Source organism: Dermacentor albipictus, chromosome 9 (assembly GCF_038994185.2).
Source record: "Dermacentor albipictus isolate Rhodes 1998 colony chromosome 9, USDA_Dalb.pri_finalv2, whole genome shotgun sequence".
Taxonomy (NCBI): Eukaryota; Metazoa; Arthropoda; class Arachnida; order Ixodida; family Ixodidae; genus Dermacentor; species Dermacentor albipictus.
Window position 1 is genome coordinate 34,608,487 of NC_091829.1, and position 27,991 is coordinate 34,636,477.

At 42.7% G+C, this 27,991-nt stretch overlaps 2 protein-coding genes across 3 annotated transcripts in view; one reads left to right on the forward strand and one right to left on the reverse strand.

The window, feature by feature from the left end:
- The window catches only part of LOC135906522 (tetracycline resistance protein, class H-like), a 75,181-nt gene extending 54,114 nt beyond the window's left edge, over nt 1-21,067 (forward strand). The window contains exons 10-11 of the transcript XR_010565757.2: nt 5,912-6,038; nt 20,402-21,067. The gene's annotated coding sequence lies outside the window, so the exon portion shown is untranslated. The remainder of the gene's footprint in view (nt 1-5,911; nt 6,039-20,401) is intronic.
- On the reverse strand, nt 4,050-27,974 carry LOC135906521 (uncharacterized). 2 transcript variants are annotated; one of them, XM_065437957.2, is made up of 10 exons: nt 27,757-27,974; nt 25,707-27,309; nt 22,897-23,148; nt 21,412-21,595; nt 20,215-20,475; nt 15,557-15,730; nt 14,685-14,831; nt 10,139-10,263; nt 5,262-6,578; nt 4,050-4,430 (listed from the first exon to the last, which is right to left on the reverse strand). In XM_065437957.2, exons 2-10 carry the CDS (start codon nt 27,267-27,269, stop codon nt 4,170-4,172), a joined length of 4,284 nt encoding a protein of 1,427 aa, XP_065294029.1. In that variant the 5' UTR covers nt 27,270-27,309; nt 27,757-27,974; the 3' UTR covers nt 4,050-4,169. The 2 variants fall into 2 exon arrangements, with proteins under 2 accessions (XP_065294029.1, XP_065294028.1); XM_065437956.1 differs by having other exon boundaries at nt 25,707-27,952.
- Nucleotides 27,975-27,991: the final 17 nt, after the last annotated feature.

Below are 27,991 nucleotides of genomic sequence, written 5' to 3' on the forward strand. Positions count from 1 at the left end.
AATATTGCTTTAGTAGCTTACTGAAGGTCACTGATGTACATTATGCTGTGACAAACATTTTCGCCTTGGAGTGTATGCCTGCAATTTGACTATCGATAATAACGAAAAAAGCTTGTGAGGAAGCCAAAGGGGTGGTGCGAAGAATTTTCAGGCATAGTGTAGTGTCAGTTGGCGCCGGACACGTGTGAGAAATGATCGATGGGAGAAGCCTTCGTCCTGCAGTAGACATGAAACAAATTAAATTACGAGGTTTTACGTGCCAAAACCACTTTCTGATTATGAGGCACGCCGTAGTGGAGGACTCCGGAAATTTCGACCACCTGGGGTTCTTTAACGTGCACCTAAACCTAAGCACACTTGTGTTTTCGCATTTCGCCCCCATCGAAATGCGGCCGCCGTGGCCGGGATTCGATCCCGCGACCTCGTGCTCATCAGCCCAACATCATAGCCATTAAGCAACCACGGCGGGTTAACATGAAACAGGCTCACGATAATGTTGAATAAGGGAAACAACTAACAAAACGGTACTTTATTTATTTTCAATATCATTAGGATCTGAAATAATTTATTTGAAACTCAGCAATGATCGTAACTTATCTGTTTTGGTTGATGATAATGTGAGGAGGGTGTGCGCGCTTTCATTAAAATAGGGTCGAGCCTCGTTATAACGAAACAGGGTGTGACTAAAATAATAAACATAAGGAAATAAGTGGAATTCTGCATGAAAACCCCGAACATATCCATGGCGACGATGCAATAAGGGTACAACGCAACTCTAGCTCCCCCCTTCAACGTCGTTATAAAGACGTTTTGTTGTACTCAAGTACGCCCCAAGTTAAGCTACTCGAATTACAGAGAATATGTGCACATGTTTCATGGACATGAATATAAATTAAAAAAACTCAGTGCCCTTCCACGGCGTTGCACTATCTTCGGGATCGGCCCACGTATGGGGAGTGCTTAACGCCTGCTTCACCTCCGCCGCGGGTTGTCCCGGCATTGCACTATCTTCGGGATCGGCCCACGTATGGGGTGTGCTTAACGCCTGCTTCACCTCCGCCGCGGGTTGCCCCGGTATTGCATTATCTTCGGCATCGGCCCACGTATGGGGAGTGCTTAACGCCTGCTTCACCTCCGCCGCGGGTTGTCCCGGTATTGCACTATCTTCGGGATCGGCCCACGTATGGGGAGTGTTTAACGCCTGCTTCACCTCCGCCGCGGGTTGTCCCGGTATTGCACTGTCTTCGGGATCGGCCCACGTATGGGGAGTGCTTAACGCCTGCTTCACCTCCGCCGCGGGTTGTCCCGGTATTGCACTATCTTCGGGATCGGCCCACGTATGGGGTGTGCTTAACGCCTGCTTCACCTCCGCCGCGGGTTGTCCCGGTATTGCACTGTCTTCGGGATCGGCCCACGTATGGGGTGTGCTTAACGCCTGCTTCACCTCCGCCGCGGGTTGTCCCGGTATTGCACTATCTTCGGCATCGGCCCACGTATGGGGAGTGCTTAACGCCTGCTTCACCTCCGCCGCGGGTTGTCCCGGCATTGCACTATCTTCGGGATCGGCCCACGTATGGGGTGTGCTTAACGCCTGCTTCACCTCCGCCGCGGGTTGCCCCGGTATTGCATTATCTTCGGCATCGGCCCACGTATGGGGAGTGCTTAACGCCTGCTTCACCTCCGCCGCGGGTTGTCCCGGTATTGCACTATCTTCGGGATCGGCCCACGTGTGGGGAGTGCTTAACGCCTGCTTCACCTCCACCGCGGGTTGTCCCGGTATTGCACAATCTTCGGGATCGGCCCACGTATGGGGAGTGCTTAACGCCTGCTTCACCTCCGCCGCGGGTTGTCCCGGCATTGCACTACCTTCGGGATCGGCCCACGTATGGGGAGTGCTTAACGCCTGCTTCACCTCCACCGCGGGTTATCCCGGTATTGCACAATCTTAGGGATCGGCCCACGTATGGGGTGTACTTAACGCCTGCTTCACCTCCGCCGCGGGTTGTCCCGGCATTGCACTATCTTCGGGATCGGCCCACGTATGGGGAGTGCTTAACGCCTGCTTCACCTCCGCCGCGGGTTGTCCCGGTATTGCACTATCTTCGGGATCGGCCCACGTATGGGGAGTGCTTAACGCCTGCTTCACCTCCACCGCGGGTTATCCCGGTATTGCACAATCTTAGGGATCGGCCCACGTATGGGGTGTACTTAACGCCTGCTTCACCTCCGCCGCGGGTTGTCCCGGCATTGCACTATCTTCGGGATCGGCCCACGTATGGGGAGTGCTTAACGCCTGCTTCACCTCCGCCGCGGGAATGCTTATAACGTCTGCTTCACTTCTGCCGCGGGTTGGCCCGGTATTGCACTATCTTCGAGATCGGCCCACGTATAGAGAGTTTTGTGTCTATAGACACGGCCGTGAGCCTGGGGGAACTAGCCCTTCACAGCTTCACTGTAAAAAACATCAGCTGGGAGCGAGCCCCTAAATGTCCGCGAGAGTTTCCAAATGCAGTATTTAGCTAATGTTGGCTGGAGTTGTCGCCGAGATCACTCGACCCTGCAGAAGTTTACATAATGACTGTTCGAAACATTGAAAAGGCGTCAGCAGGCTGCTGTGATGCGTACGCCCTTTACCAAGGGTGCACTAATTTGGGTAGTTATGAGCCTTAAGAATTAACTGTTTATGGCTCTCATTAATATGCACAAAATATTTTGTTTTGCTAACAGCAGGTCTTCGCTGAAACCATGTGCTTGGCGGTACCACTTTCGAGAAACACCTTGAACTGTGTGGCGAAATGCACTGGAAAAAACAATGTTTTCTGTAAACAAGTAGAATGCTGTCAGGGTGTCAGCGCTTCGTTTTTTCACGGCGTTTGTAAGTGTTAACTGGAACATCAATACATAGAGGCTAGGGACGTATTTCTCAAAACTGCCGCACAGGGTTTCTGCTAACTGAACGCGACTTCAATTGTGACAAGTGTGTGCCATAAAGTCAATAACTATAAGTTAATTACAGTCATGCATATGAAGCCAAGCCAAGTATAGAGGAAAATAGCTGTGGTTTTAACCGAAATGAAGAAAATGAAAGAGGAGCAAAATACAACTTGGCTGCCGTCGGGAGTCAAATCCACACTGCGCGTGAGGTGGCTATCATCCCATCAAATTTCTTGCGTATCTGAATATGTGCACTAGATCCATCCTTGAGAGCGTTAGCTAGCGTCACTCGTGGCCTTGGTAGCGGATGCGGCAAATCCTACATTTCAATCAAAATCACACTTAATTCTTTCCTTAAATGCATTGGCTCTTAGCATCATGTGTTTATGACTTGCAAAAATTTATACATCCGGTTCCCCTTATTCTTAGTTCATCACAAGGAATTTGTGACACGTTATTAATTAGCTAAAATCACACTAAGATTAGTATAGTGCATGTCCGCGTTGCAAGCAATCCATCTTATACGACAGATTGGCACGGTCACAGCACTTTTTTTTTCTGTCCTAAAGAAATAATTCCGTTTTTTGAAGGGGCATTGCAGCATGTATTAAACACGGCATATTAAAAAGGCTCGAAATCTGTAGATAATGCTGCCATGAACCAAAATATTGTTCCGTTTTACACAACAGGGAGTCCACAATCTTGCATTAAGATTGTAGACTCTATTACATCCTGACACCATAGACCAGTGCGCGACATACGTCAGCCATTGACCAATTGTTCATGCCTATGAGCTATACTACCATAACGAAAACTAGCACACGTAAGCAAGTATATGCACCTTTAATCTTCTAGCAAATAGGGAAGTGGCGGTGGTTACTTGTCCTGTCATCGCTCCCCTGTCGCTCTCCGCCACCTTTGTCAGAAGCCAAACCTGAAGGATTACCATCCATAAGTGCATCCCACTATTCATATTCCATTATTTAGGATGTCCTTTTCAAAAAAAATTGTGCAGGAAGTACATTCATAAAAGGCTATCGCACTCCATGCGCTCTCACAAATGTGTTATTGGCTTATCCGTGCCAGTAGCATATACACAAATAAACGAGACAGCATTGCAGCAACAATATTTATTAGTGCAAGAAAGTGAACAAAACAGAAAGACCACTCCGACTAAGGTGCCTAAACATCCATATGGCCGCTGCCATCCATCGAGTTGCAGCAGCGTATATAGATCAACGTGGCTGCCACCAGTGCTCTAGCTCTCCGCTGACGACGGCGTCCTCGAACCAGGGCTGCAGAAGGAGCTCCTCGAGGAACCATAGCTGCCAGTCGCGGCCCCTGGCTGACACGAATGCATACTGGCGGCCACCAGACAGGGTCGAGCTGCAGCGGATCCGCACTGCTTGCGCTCCGGACAAGCACTGCAGTGCCTGCTGCAGGCGAACAGCACCGCTGCCCACGTTCAATAGCCGCAAGAATGCAGCACTTCGCACCTGTGTGTCAGAGGATAAAGAGGAGCAACACTAACAAGTTTAGCCTACAGTTGCGTAGATAGAAATTTTTTTCGGCAGGGGCACACACTTGACTGGGGATGGGAGAAGTCTTAGTGGGGGGTGGAAGCTAAATAGCCTAAATAGCAATGTGTAGTAATTTCGCAAGTACAGCGCATATGTGCAGTCATGTCTGTCTGTGTGCACGTGACACCATGCTTATCTAGTTAGCAAGTGGATGTTCACTGCAATTTTTAGTACTATTAAATCTACAATCATTACTTCATGTAATTGCACATACTTTGCTACTGTCTAATATTTTGCTATCACTATGAATGGTTTGCCTTTCGGGTGGAACTACGACTTTGTTCTATAGCAGCAATTGTCCATCCGTACACTGCTACATATATGAGGGTGCGGTTTCTCTTTTAAGTCCTTGACTGTGAATCCAATGCAATACCGATGGCATCAGATTGTGTCAGAACAATTATGATGCCTATTTCTATCGCTTTTCAGACCTCAAATGCATATATGTATGTTGAACAGTCACAAATGCCATTTAAATGTTAAACTACTATCTTACAAACTACTGACCACTTAGCAGGCCATAATACAATATGAAGGACCAGCTCTGACAGCTATGTAGTATATTTTAAAAGTGTGTTGCAAATGTAACCTGAACATTCTTTCACAAAAAACATTCAGTGAATGCAGAATATATCACAATGCAGGGAAACAGGGCAAGTGCTAACATGTATGCGAATCTTGTGATTATCTGCTCACGCTGGAACTTCAGTAAAGCATGCACCAAACAGCGTAACAACAAACTCTTACCTGCACCCTAATTGGCCCGTACTCCTCCAACACTTGGACAGCTTTGTGACAGTCATGACCCGATGACAGATTCAAGTGACATGGAGACCCACAAACTAATAGTTGACTGTAGCACCGCAGAGCAGCCACTGTGACCATGTGTGCTTGCGAATGTAGCTGCTGACAGTGGCGGCAAAATGATCTGATTACTGGTGCGCTTGCAAGGTACCTCAGGAATGCCAGCACATAGGCAGCAGCAGTTCTGGGTGGCCAACCAAACAAATTTGCATGACTTTCTAGATCTTTGTGCCGGTGCTCAGGTGACAATGGTGGCACTGCCATGCATAAACTAGCAAAACTCTTGAACAGTGAACACAGGCACCTGTGACAGATCCCGGGGCCATTCGACCCTGACACTTTTAGCAGGTCCTCTTTGGCAGCCCATCTAAGCACTACCTCAAGTGCAGCAGTGGCCGGACATGTGCCGGGCATGCATTTTGTCACCATTTCATTCATTTCTCGCAGCAGAATACCAGCCATCTGATAGCTTAGCCCTTTTGAGCAGTTTGCATTTAAGAGCATCAGCAAAACATCTGAGATACACCAGGGAAAGCCTAGGCAGTTAGCTTCCTCATTGTTGCCTGTGTTCCTTGTTACAATGTACCACGCAGAAGCCATCTGCAGCAGAACAACTGTAGTTTCTGCACCAGAGAGAGCGCTATCCGGGACAACAGACTCAACATCACGGAAGAAACGTTGTCGCACCTTCTCTACCAGCACCTGGAACTGCTTCTGCACGTGAGTTTCAATGTTATATTTGCGATTCCTGCTCTTGTGGCACGGTGAAAGGCTGCTCAGCAAACCTGTGACAACTTCAGCTTCACTAGCAATGCCATACCTGTTAAGAATTTGATTCATAAGCTCAGTGTAGAGAGCCTTTGCCTGTCTGGCAACTTCTTTATGCTTCCACCACTCGGGGTACTCAAACATGCTGTGATGCGTTCTGCTCTGTGTGCAGCTGCAGAAGCCTGAAATTACAAGTCCTCGGTTGAGTCGGTAAAGCTGTCCAAGGACTCTTGATGATCTATATGTATCCTTACTGCCCATCTTCTCCATGAATTCAGGGTATCTGTACACACGCTCGGATTTGTCCATACGTGCTGGGATACCGGTTTTGGCAAAATCCAGGCTGGTAGCAATTTTGTCGGCGAGAGCTAGGCACCGTTGAGAGAAGATCCCATCTGGCAGCTGGTCAGCCCAGGCAAGGTGGGCGTTGGACATGATGCCAATGTTGTCGTTTTTGATGTAGTTGCATGTGAACGATATCATTTCTTCGTCCTGGAGATATGGCAGTATAGAAAAGGAGCAGCAATGAAGTATTAAAAGAAATATACTGAATACGGTTTGTCAAAGAAAAATACAAGCATCAACAAGTCAGGCAATAAACTGGCACAAGCCAGTTTATTGCATTGCATTGCATTGCATTGCAGCGTGCATTAACTATTTTGTTACCAGGCCTATAGAAATCTATCAATATTATCGATAGTCCTCCTACACATTGTCACACATTTCTGGTGGTATTCTTCTACTAGCAACATCATGCACTCTCTGAAATCATGGCTGAAGTTTAGCTATTTGTCAGATCTTACCATTTTGGCAGACTGGGGAGTCTGGATAAATAAAACTTTGACTGGAGGTATCGTTGAGATTAGCCTCTGATGCTCCTAGCACTTCAATAAAAAGACTCAAAATTTGCGCTTCAGTCAACTCGGCAAAATAATTTTTAAATGACAACCGCAGCGAAGACACAGGAGTTTCTCCCGGGTTGTCATTTTTCTGATCAGATGTACAGGCTGTTTTAACAATGTCTTAAACAACAGTAGATGTTCATGAGTGCATGTTATTTTGATTATTGTGTCCGATTAATTTCAAGTGCAACTTTACTTTGCCTCCCATGGGTTCCATTTATTCATCAGCACTTCAACAACCTAGGCACATATTATTATCACCACCGTCTGCTAGGGTTTTCACCCCTGTAAAAGCACACAGTCGATTACAGGCCGACCTTCAGCCAAAGCCTGACTAGCTGCCCAAGCTCTTGTACACTGAACACCGCCTGTTCAAGTGCCCTCATTCATTAGTGTACAGTATAGTGCAACAATCCACAAGTAGCAGCCGCATTGCACAACTGTGCTATCATTTGCTAGCTCATGTAAGTTTGAAAAATATCCTACTAAAGGGTTCTAAACTCAGCCAGTTGGTTTACATTCGACATGGCAAACAGCGCAAATGACGAGACAATTAGACAAGCATGATGGATGAACTGATTATCAACTGAATCTCATTTAGGGTTGTGCAGGCTATAAGGCATCTAGCACAAAAGCACAACACTATATTTAATTTGCTTTGCCAGCCGGCAAGAAAATGCAGTGAAAGCAAAAAAATCAGGGCTAGGTCACATGTGACAAAGAGGTGATAATTTAATCAGTGTAAAACTGATTAAATGATTTGTGGAAGATAAGGGAATCTGTTTGCATATGTTTACAGCAGTAAAGCAACTTCTTATTGTGTGATGTGACGAATGCAAAAGTAGAAAAGTTTGTAATTGTCATCGGGTGCCAAAGACGACAGAAGGCGGTAATAGGTATGCTGTCCAAGACCTGACATTTACGACACGTTTCCGGCTCCCGAATTCGCTTCCACTGCGTTCAACCTTACGGATCTGCAATTGAAATCCAGAGGGTGCCACTCAATGGGGTTTACCTAGCAAAGAAGTCAGTGTTCATTTTTTTTCTGGCCTGGACGTCATTGTAACAGTGACCCGTTTCAAAGAGAAAGGCAACACTTCTTCATCATCGTCATCCTCATCACCATTGGGCACCCTCTAACAGCTGAATGCCTTTATAACGAAGTGCTTATGCTTAGCGCCTTCAAAATAATTAGTTAAACAGATCACTTCATTGTAAAGGTCGAACACCGCACCACTCAGAACCGGGACAGAATTAGTCCTTCCTTATACAGGTAATTCAGCTGTAGAAGCATACGTTGTATAGACATTCCACTGCATACAGAGATAAGGATACCCATGATAGCAAATGCCACCAGTCTTGCTGATATGCCATGGCTGGGTCGCACGTGATTGCTGTGTCCTGATAAAGTTACAAAGTGTTTGAAAATGGCCAACAAGTTGTATGATACTGAAAGCAAAGCCTTTCTAATTTTATTTTATTTAAGGGGGGGGGGGAGGTTAAGCATATGGGTGAGTCATGGCAGAATGACATAGGTCGCCCTGGCCACAGGAATGTGACCAGCACATCAGCACGACCACTCTGCCAGCCACTCTACTAGCGCACTGGAGCTAGCTCAGTAGGGGATCACACGGCAGCTCAATTGTTTGTATCATCTGCCAAGACGTGAAAGGCAATTCGCAATGTTCAAAACTTAGCACATATAAGCTAATGGACTTGGGCCGAGACTTCTTAAAAATTTGTACCAGCCATGATCGTATCATTGCAATTCTTCTGTATGTCATTTAACAGGCACGCTGGGCTTCTTTTGGTTTGCAAGCCCTTCAAGCTCTTTATTTGGTTTGGAATTAATGTTTCGCCAGCTCTGCTGAAGTGATATATCTTGGCTTCCTCAGCAGATTCCAGTTGGCACACTGACTGCCTAACATTACTTCAAGCCACGTTTTAGCACAAGCATGAGGTTGCAGAAGAAAAGCAGAAGGTTGATGCCTGCAAGGATAAGGTGATGAACATGTTCTTTAGACTGTTCTTGAACCTAGCTACAGCTTCTGGCGGATAGCACAGCAATGAAATGTAGTCTAGTGCCCAGTGTCTAGTACAGTTGCCATTGATGAGTCTAGAGCACTTCGTGGCGTGTAATAATTCATCCTCTTCCGAAAGTTACAAAACCACTGTGCAGGAGTCGAAGTTGCTGCTTACTCATTTGCAGGAAGTTTGTAGAACATTTGTACCCCAGAGCTCCAGAGGCGTAAAAAGGACAGCCTTTTGCTGTCTACTGAACTCCACAGCCTCAGCACGACATGAGAGCCCTGCTATGGGCCCTGGAGCCCAGACCTGTTATTCATGCATCAGCTTCTAACCTTTCACCAAAGACTTCATCTCACAAATGCAATGAAAACAAGGCACACTGGCAGCTTGTCTTACTTGGCAAGTATTACCACTGGAGAGTAGTTATCTTGTTTCTGATACTATTTCTAGTAATTCAATGTTTTCTCTAAGCTGACCTAAAGTAACTTAACTAATTAAAGTGAATATAAAGCAGATAAACAAATACCATTATTGTTTGACTATTACCAAATGTTTCAGTATTATATTACCAGTTTAAAAACTTCAGCATTGCCATTTGTTGGGCGTGTTGGTAAACTGACTTGGAAAGAATATTTAGCACCAGCGAACAAGGACAGAAGGAAGACGACACCGCAATGCGCTTGTTGAAGTTAGTGCATTGTGGTGTCGTCTCCCTTCTGTCCTTGTTCGCTGGCACTAAATATGCTTTCCAAGTCAGTTAAAGAAGCCACATCACATTATAATCATAAAGATATACTTAATGTACAGAACTAATTTACGTTTTCTTTTTTACATCATGCTACAAAATGTGATGAACAGTGGTATTGGCATTTGACCTTTCAGACTCTGAATCTGCACATTTTGAAATTCAAATTTGATAAGGCCTTTGGGGGCTAGAAAATAATTATAAAGCAAAGTAAACTGACAATAACAAATGCAAAGGCACTCGATAAGTTGCCATATTTGTTCTGGCACTGTCAGCTTCGAGAGTATTGTGGTTTTGGCTGGGCAAATGCTGAAACAGGCACTATTTTGATCCATCTGCAAGTAGAAAGCAACAAAGCAGCAGCAGAGTGAACATACCAGGTCTTGCGGTGTCTCAGCTTTAAATGCATGGTCACTGAAAACCATGGGCTCGACATTGTCACGTGGAAAGAGCAGATCCTTCTCTACTATGACTACATACTCATCACCATCCAGGTCTGAACCTGCAAATAATATTGTTGGAAAACATATAGAAGCTGTAAGCTAGAAAAAAAAAGGTAACGACATATTTCAATGAGCCTCTTTCTTGATTAATTCTACATGTATCCTTACTTTTAAACAAACTTCTTTTGATATCTTCTACTAGTTTTAAGAAAGGTACATTGATGTCTACCTTGAAGTAACATGAAGCTTAAAGAAAAGCCATTCGAGTGCCTTCATAGTTTTATGCTACTGTTGAATAAATGTGCATCGTGGTCCAGGAGATAGAACTCAGAACTACCTGTGTTTCCAGTGCAATTGCTCTACTAAATGACATCCACCTCAAGTGCAACCTGACCTAATCAGAAAACATGCAGAGCCAGGAAAAGTTAACCAATAAGTGACCTCGGCACTCATCGACTCCACCTTGACAACAACTTGACAACTCCAACATCACACCTTTTCAAGCACAACTAATAGAATCCACAGCTATGGACTTGCAAGAGATCCATGAAGTACAAGTATATGCTAGGTGATTACATGCTCCAGAAGACAGAAACTACAAAACTGCCATTACGCACAAGTGGGCAGGGTATTCCAAAACACCATAATGTACATAACCTCTTCAACACCTCTTTAGATCAAGGAGGGGTCAAAAATGTTGGCATAAGATGTTTTAGTGTAGTTGAGTAACAGTGGCGATCATTACTATTTCAGTTTCAATGGCAATCTGCTCTTTTCTTTTCTTTGTGTGTATGTGATAGTTTTGATGCTTGTAAGTGAAATAACGTCACATGCTCTTGATAGCACATAGGAAGGGATGTTAAATGTGAGGGGCTTCAAAAGCAAAGCTCTTAATTTGGACAAGCTTAGCCCAGCAAGCCCAGCAAAACATAGTGACACATAGTAGTGAGTACACATGTCAATAGCAAGCAAATCAGCAGCAGTGAAAATTACTAGCAGCACGATCGAAAGTTGTCAAATGGAATGGTGCACCTGACAGCTTTTATTGCTTGTTGCCAGTGTCATGTATGCAGTATACAGTAAATGGTGATGCTACCATCATCATCACCACCACCACCACCACCATTATTATTATTATTATTATTATTATTATTATTATTATTATTATTATTATTATTATTATTATTATTATTATTATTATTATTATTATTATTAGCTTGAGGCGTCTTTTTAACACACCTCAACGTTGGAAAGTAAATAGCTCAGATAGGCGGACGCGCGTTATCTTTGTTGATCAACGCAAATTGGATGAAATGATTGGCAGGTTCGATTGGTCTTCACTGATTGTTTCCGGAGTGCCAGTGTTTATTTATGAACAATTCAGTTCGAAAATACGCAGCTTTCAAGAAGCCTGCACTCGAATTGTTCTAACTAAACAGAGAAGAAATCATAACTGGCTTACCGTGGATATAATGAATGCAATCGCCTACCGAGACTTGCTGTGGAAAGGGCTTAATAGAACTCCTAAAAATGCTGAGCTTCGCGCTAGCTACAGAAGCGCAAGGAATAAAGTCGTTGCCCTTATACGATGCGCAAAACGCCGCTACTTTCAACGTCAGTTTCAATTATCTGTTCGAAATCCGGCAAAGACGTGGTCACTGATAAACCACCTACGCGGGAAAGACACTAATAATTCAAAGCTAGCTGACACTTTCCCATGTGATCTTGCACAGACAGCCGCAATCTTCAATCAACATTTCGCGCGCGTTTCGGGAGCAACTTCAATGGTGCCAGCTGGCCGCTCTGGAAAAGAAAAAATCATATCGGCTTCCGCGTTCTTACCAACGATAACATTCGACACACTCGCAAGAATAGTCGCTGGGTTTAGGCGACATAAGCCAGCTGGTATAGACGGTATATCGGCATCTTTGCTCCAACGAAACTTCAACGCACTATCGCGTATTCTTATTGTCATACTTAATGGATTCCTAGAGAGGGCTACAATGCCGGCGGAATTAAAAACGGCTATTGTATCTCCATTATTTAAAGGAGGAAAGAAAGGTATTGTGGACAGTTACCGACCTATTTCGATCTTGCTTATCATGTCACAAATAATAGAAAAATTTCTCTTAGAAACTATGACGTCATTTCTAGATAAGTTTTCAGTTATATCGAGTAGTCAGTTCGGCTTTGTAGCGGGACGGGGCACCATTACTCTGCTCGAGGAATTTTCAGATGGTTTGAACACAGCTTTAAACACAACATGTTTGCATGCGCATTGTTTCTCGATACTTCTAAAGCCTTTGATACGGTGAACCACGAACTCCTGCTTGAAAAACTATACCTGCTCGGCTTCAGGGGGCCATTTTACCAGTTCCTAAAAAACTATTTGTCCGGCCGCTCGCAGGTGATATCTTTAGACAACGAGTTATTCATCAATAACAAACTACCCTTGAAAGCTGGAGTGCCTCAGGGCTCTATATTGTCTCCTCTTCTCTTTAACATATTTATAAATGACTTTTCTTCAGCTGTTTCGAAGTGTATGATATTTCAGTATGCAGATGACACTGTCCTTTTAACTAAACATATCTGTTACTCAAAAGCAATTGCATTACTTCAAGAGAGTGTGTACGACGCAGTGACCTGGTTTGCTAACAACTGTTTGTCAATAAACAAAGAAAAAAACAAAACTGTTATGTTTTAGAAATCCACTTAAAGCAACGGTTACAAACTTACCCTTGTTTCTACACTGTCGTACTTGCCAATCGTGTCAGTGTGCCCCTGTAGAATATGTTAACTCCATTAAATACCTTGGCGTTTTCTTTGACAGTGACCTCTCATGGAATGATCACATGACGTATCTTTGCGGCAGGCTCAGAAGTGTTTCCTCGCTGCTTTTTAATGTTAAATCCATTGTTCCGATGCCTGTAAAAATCACTATCATGCATGCCTTAGCATACAGTGTGTTACGTTATGGCATTACATTGTTCGGGTTTTGCTCCTCTCGATGGCTCTGTCGAATTGACAGAATTCTAAACAATATGTTGAAGTCCATTGTTTATAACTCTTCCTCGGCCGACAATGTGAACTTATTTATACATCTGGGTCTTCCGTCATTTAAAACTTTGTTCACTCAAACGGTTGTGGTAAGACATTTTTGGAACCCTGATTTCAAACAAGAATATGTTGCTCCCCGTGCACTGCGGAAAACATTGCGTTTTGTAGTACCGCACTGCAACACAAGATTTGGTAAGGCTAGTAGGTATGCTTATGTCCCAAGAATATTCAATGACCTTCCTGATCATATATTTACTGCAACTTCGAAACGAAACTTGAAAAAAATGTTGAAGGCACTGTAAGATATGTATAATACTACATTTCTCTTTTCTTGTTTCTTGTATTTCTTTTGTCACTGATTTCAGCTGATTTTCTGTTTCATTTTGTGTGATGAACTTCACGAGCTTGTCATTTCTGTACTTGTTGCCATTTTGACTTTGTTTGCCGACATGCCGGGCCAAGTCACGCAAGCCACTTCGTTGGCTTTGACGGGCCTGCCTTCTGATGTACGATTATTGTAAGATGGCAACAATAAATATTATTATTATTATTATTATTATTATTATTATTATTATTATTATTATTATTATTATTATTATTATTATTACACTAGCCCATGTTCACATAAAGTATTTGAGACCAACTGGTAGACATGGTGATAACTCTAACTTGACAATGCAGACTGCATGGTGATCCACCATGCAACTTCAGAGACTGTTTGCTTGACATGCCTGCACAGTAGTGCCAAATGTCTTGCTCAAGGTTGCGATTAATATGCCATGACCACATTTACGCAACACTAAAAGCCTTCTAAATCAGGAGAAGAAAGACGGTGTGAAATGAACAGTGGCACCTCCCAGATCTCTAATCTTACATGAGGCAACTGCAGTTTGAAGTATTATAAAAAATAAAAATTTTAACATTGCATTATTGCTATGTCGTGTACCTAAACATAACATGAGGTGCATCCTGAGGCCAGAAATTCAAAAAGTAAATAAAGAGGAATGCTTTTATTTGTGCAAATGCATCATGGCTCCTATCTGCAGAAAGTTTTCTTTTTGCCCCCTTCATTTCTCTTTTCGTGATTATTCCTACAGTTTCATTTAGAAAAATATAGTTGATTTACTCTATATGTATGCACCATGCGTTCCTTGGGTTCATTGTCTCTTGGCTTCATATGGTTGCAACTTACGAAAATCGAGTCTATTGGGTTTCCCCATTCTTCTTGCTCATAGTTACAGCAATAGTCATGTACGAGTAGTGACACTGAGAGTGTACACACGAACGGAAACAAGACAAAACTGTTGCCAGTCCAAGAAACAAAAAGTGCAAAGGAAAACAAAACATGTGGCAGTAATGGCATCGGCGACGGCAAGCCAAGCAATACACATAAATTTCTAATTTCGAAGTGAACAGGACCCACCGGCCATTTCGTTGGGATGTGGTCGGTGTCCTTTGGCCGGAAATACGATACAGTCCCGGATGTGGTGCAGTGCAGGCACATCCACAGCCTCAAACTTGCGCACATCACCCGGGTGAAGGCAGGGGCACTTGGTCACCAACACAGTGCCTGTCCATTAAAAAAAAAAGAAAAAAGGCCACAGTTCGCCATCTTGCATTCCAACATTGCAACTGCATCTTCTTTAACACTTGAAGCAAGAGATGCATGGTGTGACGTGGTGCCCAAAACAACATGTGATGCATCTGAAAGATGGCTACTCCGATTGTAAGAGCCTGTTGGAAACTTGTTGGATGCTGGTGCTTGTATGACTGATTGCAGGTTGGATCGTATCCCAACTGTGTGCCTTCAGTTAAATATATTCTTTTATGCTGAACAAAACTCTTTTAGCATGTTGTTTGTATATGTACCAACTAATTATTATACCATCATGAAAATAAAAAAATACAAGAATGAAGTGGAAAGGTGTAAACAAAACAAAATGTAGCACACCTGCAATGAGGTTTGGTTTTACAAGATGCCAGCACATGAAATCTACTTCCATCAATTGGCTCATTTGACACATTTTTGAGTTTAACTGTGTTGAAAAATACCAAGAAGCACCCACACAAATGTTAAACACTCCTCTGAATTCGAACATGACCTTGTGTGCTTTACTTGAACCTTTTCATTCTGTCCTTACGTTTGTTCCCACCGATACCTTAAATATTGCTGATCAACAAGCTCAACCTGCTACTTTGTCAAAGCTGTTGCTACATGTAACGATGCTAGCACTGGTTGAAAACACAGGATATGTTTCCCTTTTAATTGATAATGATAAAAGAAAAGCAGGATACCTGTAACAACTCTGGTGACAGGCTTGAGCCTTGAAGCTTTGTCACTGCTCTTTAAACTTGTGAACTGGATGAAAACTTGGCCATATTCCAGAGTGCCTGTTTCATCCAGGACGCCCAGCATATTGCGTCCACTGTCCTCAGGTACTGCTATCTGGCCCTTGCTCTTGAGATTAGCTGCAAAATCACAGCTTGCATAAAGAGCAGGTCTATTTGACGCCACTTTTTGTTCATTTGTACTGCCATGCGCCTTGCAGCAAACCCCCAAGTAAAAGAAAAAAGAAGGAAGGGTTTACTTTCTCATAAATACATGCATGGTTTTAATATACACAGTATACTCCATTCGTAACTCCTCCGTTACCACATCTGCTCTGTTGTAAATTATCAGTATGTAGGAGGATGTACATATGGTCTAGTTAATACTGTGCACCCAACACTGATGATATCAACTAGCACAACAGCAAACCAAAGAGGGGCAGCCACGTGATGATGCTGATGGTTAATTTAATATTAATGCTATTTGTGTTCTATGGGAACTTTAACTGCATTGTGGTATGTTTGTATCTAACCTCTTTCATGCGTTAACTTGGGCCATTGGGTATGTCACTGGGTATGTGTGAATGGGTATCTGTGCCCGAATAGACAACTTGGACCACTGAGTGTGCGCAACTAGGTATGCACCACCGGTTATGTGCCTATACTTGGTCGGTAACCAAGATGAGTATACGCCACATTCTTTAAAAAAAAAAACTTAAAAATTTATCTGGTGCTGGGCAAAGTGGAACCCGCGTCACAAGGATTCTTCAAGCACAGCAGCCCGACACTTTCAAACTGTACCATGATCATATGCGGGTAGGAGGCGAACATATCTCAGTGTTTGCAAGCACCGGCATGCCACGCATCTCGGAGGCCACGTGCAGACTTTGAGGTGGCGGCGCTAGATGGCGCAACGTGTTTAGAGAGAAGCATGAGAGAGGAGTCTGACTGCAATACACACCTTGCACATTAAGTGTTTTGGATGTGGCAATATATGTGTTGCTATATTGCTTCAATGATAATCACGTTAACGTCGACATTCATTGTGAGATGGGTTCTACTGCAATCTTTTAATTCTGATAGCACTTGAAAGTACATACACCTCATATCACATATGGTCACTTCAATGTTATAATCAACATTCCTTTAGTGCTTAGAATGGCCCTCTAACAGCAGCTTGCAAAGTATGCACCTTAGAACCACTGGGAAATGCTGGTGGCAATTTTTTTTCCCCGTGCACACCTACATATACTGTGTGCATCAAGCCCCTTTCTCTGAGTGCACCTTTTCCATAATGCAATGATAATAATCACTTCATCACACTGCCTCTCACTGCACTGTGTGCAAAGATTTCAAGTTGATCTCTATAAAATAGGCACTGTGCAGACATTTCAGCATGAGAATTTGTTGCAGAACTACTCACTCACAGTTTTTCACAATTATCATGCATATCTTGTTTGTGCGCCATGTAATGAATTTAATTTATGCAAGAAAGGTAAAAGCAAGCAGCTGTTCCATGGTCCGACAGGGGGAGCCATCTGAGCTTGCAACATTCTAAGAATACTGTAAGGCTAACACATTTCTTGCATCTAGTTGGCATGACATTGCTGGTACAGACATAGTAGGTAAAAATACAGGACAGAGTGCAACACGGCAGTTCGTCCTGTCTTGTTGCTTACCTGTCCCCATCTGCTTCCACTGTACATGCTTACACTGCAAGGCACAAGATATGTTCACCAAGAGCAGAGTAAGAAGGTGCGTGTAAGCTACATATGGGGCAGTCTATCTACTAGGATGGATCAAATATAAACAAGACCTTTCTAGTAGAGTGTGTTCTATCAATTGGCGCTTGCTGCTGCTTGAGGGTGTGTTAGGTAGATGAGCCAGGAGTCATGTGAGTGGACGGCTAGTTTCGTTAAAATTCTTTTAGTAGTGCGTCATACAATGTCTCAGACGAAGGTGCGCCCATCGATTGCATAATGAGTTATCATAAAGTTTCTTGCTCATGAAGGTGTACAACTGACCAAACATTACACAAATTGACAGCACAGGCCGCTTGTGTTGCCTGGCACAAGGTATTCATGGAAGGCCATGAAGGGGTTGAAAACAAGGACAATGAGCGTCGCCCACTCACAAGCAAGACTTGGCTGCCATTTGGCAAAGTGCCTGCAACTCTTTTTTGCGACCAGTGCAGCATTTTGCACGTTGATGTCTAGCATGATTGTTACAGCATCAACACTGCATGTGAGCTTTTGAGTGATGTTAAAGTCACTTAATCTCACAAAAAGCGTCACCAGCCAATACATTAATGTAATTATTCTCCATGTTATCAGCTGTCACAGGTGAAAAATTAAGGAAAGCGGGTTGGACACTGCTGCAGCATCCTCCCTGTAGCCCTGACTTGTTGCGTTTTGAATCTGAATCTCTTTGCTGGTCCACGCAAAGAAGCTCCAGGAGGCCAATGATTCAATGACGAGGATGCAACGGAGAAGTATGTGCGCAACTGGCTGCTGACACAACCCACTTCTTTTTAAGATGACGGTATCAAAAGGCGATCGATTTGCTGGGAAAATGCATTTCTAAATGTGGATATTATGTAGAAAAATAATGTATACTTGAATTATTTCTAACTACAAATACAAAATTAGAAAATGAAAATCTCGTTTATATTTGATTCATATATACTGCAAAAGTTTTGGCATGACCATGACAGTATCTTCCATCACTACTTGCTCCACTGATGCTGGAACTTGAGACTGATACTCACTGCCTACACCAGCATGGAGGTCACTATGTGTGTTTCCTTTTGTTGAATGAATGAATAGAATTTATTGATAGGAAAGACAGAGAGGTCGACCTGAGCTAGTGCGCTCTAGTCTGCTACTCTGCACTGGGGAAGGGGGAAGGAGAGTGAAGGTACTGGGATGGATGATGATGATAAGAGAAGTGGTGAGTGCTTATGTACATGAGACAGTTGTCTCGCTAGAGCCGCTCGTCAAGCTTGGTGTCCTGCAGAAACTTCAACAACTTCAACGAGTGACAAACATAAATACAAAACACACAAGAGTGAGTGCTACTAAATGTTTCTGCATACTACCTGAAAAATTGCAGTTCTTGTGGTGATTTTGTATTCATTTTGGGAGAACCTACACGCAGCAGTCAGACGGAGAAGTGCACGGCTTCTCCAGCATTTCTTTAGAGCTGTCGTTATCACATCAGCCTATTTATGTTTGTTGCAGAACAACGACCTGAGGCAACAATCTCCATTTACCGCTGTGTTTTTGTAAGCCAATTTGATTTTCAGCGTGAAAAGAATCTTACAACGCCTCCTCCTAATTCTATGCCATCTCTGAGTTCATTTGTCGACCTTTACCAATATTACTGTTTTTTAACATACTATCGATTATCGGCTTTATGTGTTAAATGACCTGCCCAACGTGTCGCCTTGGTTTCAACTACAATGTCAGCTACCGATTTTTCATCTGTAATTCACAGTGAGAATGATACAGCTTATTCCATGGCTCACTATGTGATTCTTAGTTTTTTTTTCTCTTTAAATACTTTAATATAGCACTTTTTGTTTATTTTCCAACTTATACATATATATATATACATATATATATATATATATATATATATATATATATATATATATATATATATATATATATATATATATATATATATATATATATATATATATATATATATATATATATGTATGTGTGTGTGTGTGTGTGTGTGTGTGTGTGTGTGTGTGTGTGCGTGCGTGTGCGTGTGTGTGTGTGTGTGTGTGTGTGTGTGTGTGTGTGTGTGTGTGTGTGTGTGTGTGTGTGTGTGTGTGTGTGTGTGTGTGTGTGTGTTACAGAGAGAGATAAAAGTAAAGACAGGGATGTTAACGAGAGGATATCTCCGGTCAGCTTCCCTATACTGGGGAAGGGAAAAAGAAGTATAAAAATAAAATAGCACAGAAAAGAAAGAAACAGAAGGAAAGAACAAACAATGCAGAACTGTCTATGTGGGCACTGTCACACAGTCTGTAAAGGTGTTACATAATCGTAAACAATGTCTACGTCTCACTGAGACGTAAAAAGCCACACAGTGCACACAGCACAGCACACAGCACAGCACACAGCAGCGCCTTCACAGCAGCTCACGCTGATGTTCGTGTAGGCCATTGTCCAAAAATTTTGTTTGCTGTCAGTAGGTGCTCGTCCAGCTCATCCAGCTTGGATGACAGCACTGCTCTTTGCTCGCTAAAGTGAGGGCACTTGCAAAGAAGGCTTGTATTTCATCCAAATTCTTACGACGTGACTCTGGCCCATCTATGGCTTGTAGTAACTTTTCAGATGCGTACTCCTTTATCATTGGAATCGCCAATAGCACTGATAAAATAATGCTCAAGGATATTGATAGGCTGCCTTCCATTACTTTAAAATGCCTGACACATGTGCTCTGACCCATCTTTTCATCATGAGACTTCGTTCTTGCGATCCAAGTCCCCCGTGACTACATGGCCTTGACAAGAAGTGCTCCTTTGCAGTTTCAACCAATTACAAACTCTGGCCTTCTTTCCAAGCTGCTGAAAGTCAGTGACATCCAAATAGAGATAAGAAGTCACTCACCTATCGTGCTATTGTAAACGGCCAGAAGCAGCGAGCGAATGAAAGGTTCCCTGGTCAAGACTAGGCCTTGTCTGCAAAACTTGACGAGTGGCAGGTAGCAGGGACGGATGTGATTGCTAAGCACCTGCAAGGCGTCATCGTCGCTGACAAAGGCGTCGCACAGACGAAGCACCATCCTCTGCTGCAGGTGCAGGAACACGCGAGCCGGAACTCCAAGCTGCTCCAGGATGGTGATCAAGGGCCGACTGAGGTACACTGGACCTGCCAGAAACGAGCTTGCTGCAGAAGCTGGACAATCCCATGCACAAGTTTGATGGTCGATGCGAAATACAGCAAGGGGGGTTCAAAAGAGAGAAACATACCTAACCTAACCTAGAGAAACAAACCTAACCTAACCACACAGTGTGTGTTTTGAAAACTGCGACACACACCTGCTCTCTATTTTTTTCACAAGAAAGAATTTTTCAGGATCCTCTGTGGCAGATAGTGCAATTATAGTCTTTGAGCTGAATTACTCGAAGAGTTAGGCATCACTTGCACGAGAGATCGAAATACATGCTTGGCTAATCAGCAAATTTTCTATAATAAACTTTCTACTTCATTGCTTTGTGCACGTATTTCAATTCACAAACCGAACCCAGTGATTTCACAAGGCACGTCCACTTGGAATGAATGTTGAAACTAGCACCAGGTTTGAGATAAGTGCCGTCAAACTTGCAGTAAAACTACAATGTTGTTCCACAAGCTTTCGTAACAAAATGCCTTTTTGTGCCACAAACGTAAAAAATGACTGGTGCACCAATGCGATTCGTTATACACTTCGGGAACCCATATTTTGAAGCTGGTGTCATCCTAGGAATTCGTTTCAGTGAATATGACTTGTGAAGTGAACTCACTGGCTATACTTGTAATTTGTAAATCACAATATGTGCCATAAAGTAATTAGTTCGAAAGTTAATTTTAGCAAAATCTGGAAAAGCAAAAGCACTTCAATTTCTTGTGCAAATAATGTTCACCTTTTAGGGTTATCCAGCTCAAGAAGTGAAATTGTGCAACATGCCATGGGCAATTAAAAATATAATTATGTTAACAACAACAAGAACTTCCTATACATTGTCTACGCTAATTATGTTTTCAAGAAAGAACCTCATAATTTTAGCTCCGATTCGATGAAATGGAGCTGTCATAGAAACGCACGTGGTGCAGACACCTGCACAATTTCAAGGCTGTCTGATGTCGAGCAGTGGAACTTCTTCATGCTTTCACGCAGCAAAAGCTGGTCCCCACACAGTTCTGGATTCAGGCAGAGCACACCTTTGTAGCCGGCATAGCGGATCTGAACGGCTGACGGGAGCTCATCCAAGCCCAGCTGTTCACATGCCTGCATAATCCCAGTAGGCTGTGCTAATAATATAAGCTGGGTGAGCAAAAAAGCAGGCAAGGCGGCTCAACAAGTTTTTCTAGAATTTTACAGACAACTTCGCGCCATGTCTGCATGTGAAGGGATGCAATAGGGTACCTGATGCAAAGTGAGTTTGGTCTGCTGAAGTATTTTTCGAGAATCGATTTGCCTTTACAGTCCAACCTCAATATAGTGAACATAGATATAATTAAACATTGGATATGACAAAGCAAATCTCAAATGCTTATATTGCCAACATCACCGTGTTAACAAATGTACACTTATATTTAACATCAAATATAATGAAGGTCTTCTTGTCACATGCACATTTGCTATAACAAGATTTAACAGTATTCGGCAGGAAAAGTTTGGTGCTAATAGGAAAGATATTGTGCTAGAATCACAGTGTCAGTAGGATATAGCAAGACATCGCAGATTTTAAAGTATATTTGCTGGTTTGGGCTATTTCTGTTCAAGAAAGGTGCTCGAAAATAGCTTATATTGTACATTTAATTCCATTAAAATGCAATAAAATTCTTGTTTATGAATAAACTAGTCCCAAGCTGACTCTATCCAAATACAGACAAACATAACTGTAATGGCATCAGATCCAAAATGAAAATACCTTGGTTGCACCAAATTTTCGTTATAAGCATATGTACATCACTTGCCTATATCGACACATATCAAAGTCGAATGACTTCATTACATCCAATAATTCGTTATTTTTGTGTTTGTTAAATCAAGATTATATTTTTATATTGTCTAACTTCATTAACCAATCAATGAATATAACAAAGTATGTCTAATATTTTTCTTACCAATATCTGCAAATATGAGCTTATAATTAATAGTATTGGATATAACAAAAGATTCCTTGTGCCAGATGCAACTTTGTTACAACCAGCTTCAATTGCTATTAACTAATCACTTTTGGAAGTAAATAATGGTTTAACAAATCTGGCTGAATCGTATGATACAGACGCTATAAGTGCAGGCGTTGTAAACAAAAGAAGCACTAATGGTGGTGTGGTTGTAGTAAGGTAGCACTCGCTTATGCCTAGTTTTTAATTAATATATTTTTAATTTGCTTAGCTTTTTAGGGCAAGAAATATCATGCAGTTCAGGAAAATATAACTTTGCCCTTTATCGCTAACCATCTCTCTCTCCAGAATATGTGTAACGCTGAGCATATAAGTGCTTCAACAGTGAAAGGAAAAGCCCTCGACAAACGTTAAATGTTTGGCCAAAGACAATACGTGTTGTGCCCAGAAACAGACCTTTGCCATAAGTGATCTTGAGATCATGCCAATGCCGTCAGAGAAAACGTAAGGGTTCCCCGACTGAGGGTGCTTGCCACCCACGATGTCTGGCACGTCCTGCTTTGCCCCACTGTCCAGAGGGACACGGACCGTCTCCTCTGTGGATGAGAAGCATTGGCCCATGCGAGCCATCTTGTAGCCCACGTTTGGAATCTGGTGCACGTCGCCTATCCAAGCTCTGATGTCTTGAGCCGACGTGCCGTTTTCATCCTTGGTTTAGGAGAAGGAATAGTTATAGTTAGGGAATCATGCTGAATGTGAAAGAGCACCGATGCTTACTTTTGAAGTTGTAAAACTATTTTATATGTGACTCGCATGTGAAAAGACAACACTTGGTAAGCATGAAGGTCTGGCAGCATAATATACACCAAAATAGTCAATGCAAAATAATTTGATGAGGGAAGGTCATAGTAGAAGGCATAGACTCGTTAATTAAAATAAATCATACATGTATGATCACGTTTTTGCACTTGTACAGGTGCTCGGATCACAAAACGAAATGAATAGCAACAGTAATTATATACGCACTTTATGTTCTGCTCTTTTATAGATATCAGTGAGAACACCCCTCACAAAAGCTATTTCTGGCATGCGCAGTAGACTGCGTGTATGGTCCTAAGGGAAGCAGGGATGACAAATAGTTTTTTTTGGAAAACATACAATATTGTATTTTATATTGTAGTTAATAAAAAGACGTGATGTTGCTGGCGTTATTGTGCCATCACGAGAGAGCAGAATTTGCTGATGATGTGTAGAAATGAGAGTAGGTATGATGACATCACTCATTTAAAAAATAACAGCAAACAAAAGTTCTGTGTATTGCTTTGCTGACACTCACATGTGGCTGCGGCAACTGCAGCGATCACAGAAATGAAATGAGTCAGTGCATCATGATATCATGAAGCATCCACCTCGTGGGCCCCAAAACTGTTTCATAGAAACAGATATTACAGAAATCGTTCAGGAAGCTGTGACGCTCGCCTATATGTTTTTCTCTTATTTTTTATATTTCTTTTATCCTTTATTATCTATTTGACAGATGTTCTTGGTAGACAGTTTTGAAATTTTGATTCGATGGGGACCGGAAAACCATGCGATGGTGTGATTAGCAATGGTTGCAAAAGGATTGTTGTGCTGGTTGAACACCGAGAGGTGGCAACTTACGAGGCCTCTACCAACTCTTTGAAAAGCACAAAAAACTTGTAATTGTCCCCTGCCCCCATTTGCATGGACCTCAGTGAACACCCATATTAAATCAACAAAATAACACAATGCATGTTACACAGAAAAAATAAAGATTAAAATGGCATATACATAAGTGCAAAGTATACATCAGTATTCATATATGTGAAAAATTAATGCATGGCTTGAAACATAAAGCAACATTGAAGTTAGCGGCTATGTGAAGTCAAGTATTTGACGAAAACTCTGGTCAGAGTTTGGTCAGGATCATAATCATAGTCAAAGATCAAATGGATGCCAACCATAAGCATAAGTAATAGGAAGACCTGTCAACAACTGTACGGGTGCTTATAGGTGCTGAAATGTCTTGTTACTATTTGTTTGAAGCCAGCATCCATTTTACTTTGACTCAGCTGCTATATTTGTAGCTGGTTGTAGTGGCTATTTTTCACACTACAAATGCAACATAAGTGCACAAGGCAAGATAGGAAAAAGGAACCTTTCTATTAATTCATTAAAGTTAAAAGCCATAAAATGTAAAGTTGAGGCAAGGGTGACTTGTATTGACATACTATGTGCTCACAGAGACCAATAATAATACTTGTAATATGCTCAAGTTCTCTGGAACCCTGTTTTGGAACTCCAGATGAACAAGTAAACACTAACTCATCACTTCAGAAACACATTACAAGAGCCTGTATTGCCCATCTGGTCATGTGACACGCTATAATGATATACCCACAAGCTTCACAAGTCATTGTGTATAAAACTTTCCTAGGGGCTGTATAATAGTACAATTTATTCTCTTTCTTTAGGAGAACTGAAAAGGTTCTGCATTGGCTGCTCAACAAATGTACCACCAAGAGACATTCACCATCAAAGAAGCGTGAAATGTCTGGAAAAGTATTCACTACGATCTACTCATGTGAAGCTGAATTTTCAGATCAGATCGAATCAAGTGCAATAAACAGAGTTAATATTGAACTGAACCTGGGACATTAACTATCGTTCGTGGAACTTAATGTGACCTTCTTTCTTTCCGATACAGAATGTCCCCTTATTGATCGGACAGCATTGACCATTTATGAAACACCACTCAACGTGCAGCTTTGGAACATTAAATTTTTGGTGTAGCATCAATCCAGCACAGGCACTTGCTATTTGAGGCAATGTAACAAGCACTCTGTCGTCACTGCCAAAATGCCAATTGTAGGGTACCTGTCCTGGTTGGTACACGTCACAACATGCTACAGTTAGTGTTGCAATGCAGTTTTCATAAAGTATAAAACATCTGAAACTATGTGGAATGCTTTTAGTACACTGTTAGGGCAACAGTATACTAAAGCATTCCACATAATTTCATATTTAGATTTATTCAGCCAAGAATGGATTTTTTACATGTGTTTTTGAGAAAGAAACATGGTCAAGTGAGTCCCTGAATGACCTATCAGAGAATCAAGGGGTCCAATGACAGCCAAAGGTTTGAGAATCAGCGATATGTGCGCTGTATGTTCTTTGTGTAATGTTTCTTGAGACATTCTGATGAGGTGAAAGAAATCCAAGCACCAGGAATGCCAATGGCTCACCTTTGTGTATAGCCATACGCCATGGTCACGAAGCTGGCTGGCAGAGCTTCCAAGGTACTGGTAATGCCGGCCTGCAATGCAGACACCTTTTCGAAGGAGAGATGCCACAGTGGCTTCAAGGATTTCATCCATGCTTTGGCTGAACATGAGCGTGTGCGAGAGGTAATCAAGATTGTCGTCACGAAACGTGACCCGTAGAGCATACTCGGGATCAAAACTGCGAAGCACCCTGTTCTGGCAATGCGCTTCAGGAGGCAGAAGCAAAAAATTTGACGGGGTGGCAATCATACGCCGCACCCAACAGCAGTTGACTGGAATCTCTAGTGGCACATAGCTTGTGTGGAACTTCACGAAAAGAGCTGGAAGCGCTGTCTGGAGTGTGAAGACACTGCCATTTTCAATGGAGAGATAAAGAGCGAAAAAAGCCTGCTCAAGAGCTCTCTCATTGGCCCTTGCACACTTCTGCATGAATGTGAGCAACGCATTAAAATCATCTTCTCGCTGCAATATCATCTGCGCTAACACATCAGCGCTCTTCTGCAGGAGTGCATTCAGTGCATACCGGCAGGGAAATTGCAAATGGGGTGCCATTGTGGTCATGACCTTGTGCTTTGCACTTTCAATGCAATCTACAATGCTTTTTGTTCTGACAGGGGCATACACAAACTTCACATCTCTCCGGCAACGCTGACTGAGACGGCCAATTGCTCGTCTAACTTTAAGGTCATCGACCATACACAGCTTCACAACAGAACACCCAGCGAGGTCGGCGCTATGCAAGTAAGAAACGCAGGAGCATCCAATACTCAGTGTCCTTTCAAACTTCATTCGGTCGCAGTTGTTACATGGCGCACCACTCTGTGAGAGCAAGATGTCTTCCAGGCTAAGTTGTACTTGCTTATGAATCAGAGGAAAAGTCTTAACATGAAGGTAGACTTCTGTAGTCTCTACTGCTGCATTGACGACCACCCGGTAGATGTCATCGTACTTCATGAGAAGTCTGTTTATAGTTGTAAGCTTCCCACATTTGTGCTGAAGTGTGAGGTAGATGTGCAAAAGTTTCTGGTCGTGCTTAAATGTGCAGTCCACTGTCAAGCCTCCATCCTTTGTTTTTCTGGCAATATTATGTACTTCAGCAAAGGTACAAATGCCAATGTATGCTCCAAATGCAATAGATTCTACTGACACATCTTCTTGCGGAATGAAGTCATTCCAGAAATCACAAGACCGGTCAGGCTCCAGCCACTGAAGAATATCAGTAAGTGCAGAATCTGTTAATCCACAGAGGCACCACTGACCGATAACAGTCTCACTTGCTGTTTTGAGTAGTTTCGTGGACATATTCAATTCAAGTTGACATGTTGTATGCTGTATTGTGTCTTCATAGATACCTTCCGCAGCAGATTTTTGCTGCAACTGTGTCATGTGCAGTGACGCTAATGGCAAGTCAATATACTGAGTGAAGAAGCTCCGGAGAGCAGGTAAGTACTGCTTGCAATCTACACCTGGTCTGCTGATCCAATAGCAAGTAAAGGAAAGCACTGTTTTCTCTGGATTAGCCATGCCAATGGGTCACACCGAAATGCCAATCCTCAGCAAGAATCTGCACAAGACAAGATGAGGCACTTTAACGCAATGTTTATTTCCTGATATAACACTTACAATACTCTGCTGTATTTTAGAATATGAGCACATGCATCAAAGAAAAAAAATTATTAAATTCCGGATGAAGGCGATCATGCACATCGAGTACCAATTATTTACGTAATAACATTCGCAAGAGTGGCGAAAGCATGGGCGAAAGCATGCTAGAGCTCTCGCGCATGCGTAAGAGGTCGTGTTGCCCTGTGGCTTCGGTTTTTCGGAAGATCGTCTGCTGCGGGTACTGACTGCACGACGTTATTATACCCCTGCACGCGCAAATACCTTTGTTGTGAAAACATTTACGTCAAATTCTGAGACCGCCTACTGCCTGCTAGGGGGGGGGGGGTTGCAGACAGAATGCGTGCAAAGGACTACAGCGGCAGTAATGAAAGCTACGGGAACTTACACAAAATGCGAACGAGTGCCTGCGCGAACAAAGCACGGAAGCAGCAAAGCTGACACGACGACCTAGTAGATTTAGAACTTTAAAATCATGCCGGTAGTTTTCATCCTTAAATTAAAAGATAAAACTCTACAAATTGCTCGTTACAGCGGTTACAGCCCTTTCAACGACGGCGCGGTCAACGGGCACGAACGATAGCATGCACAACATAAACGGAGGCAACGGCTTATCCAACGGC

Bases quoted from the DNA above. Each gene is read 5' to 3' on its own strand.
- LOC135906521 (XM_065437957.2), bottom strand. From the start codon at position 27,269: ATGGCTAATCCAGAGAAAACAGTGCTTTCCTTTACTTGCTATTGGATC. The intron at 14,832-15,556 runs GTATCCTGCTTT...TTTAATGGACAG, and splicing joins TGTCACCAGAGTTGTTACAG to GCACTGTGTTGGTGACCAAG. The intron at 10,264-14,684 runs GTGGGTCCTGTT...TATTATTTGCAG, and splicing joins ACATCCCAACGAAATGGCCG to GTTCAGACCTGGATGGTGAT.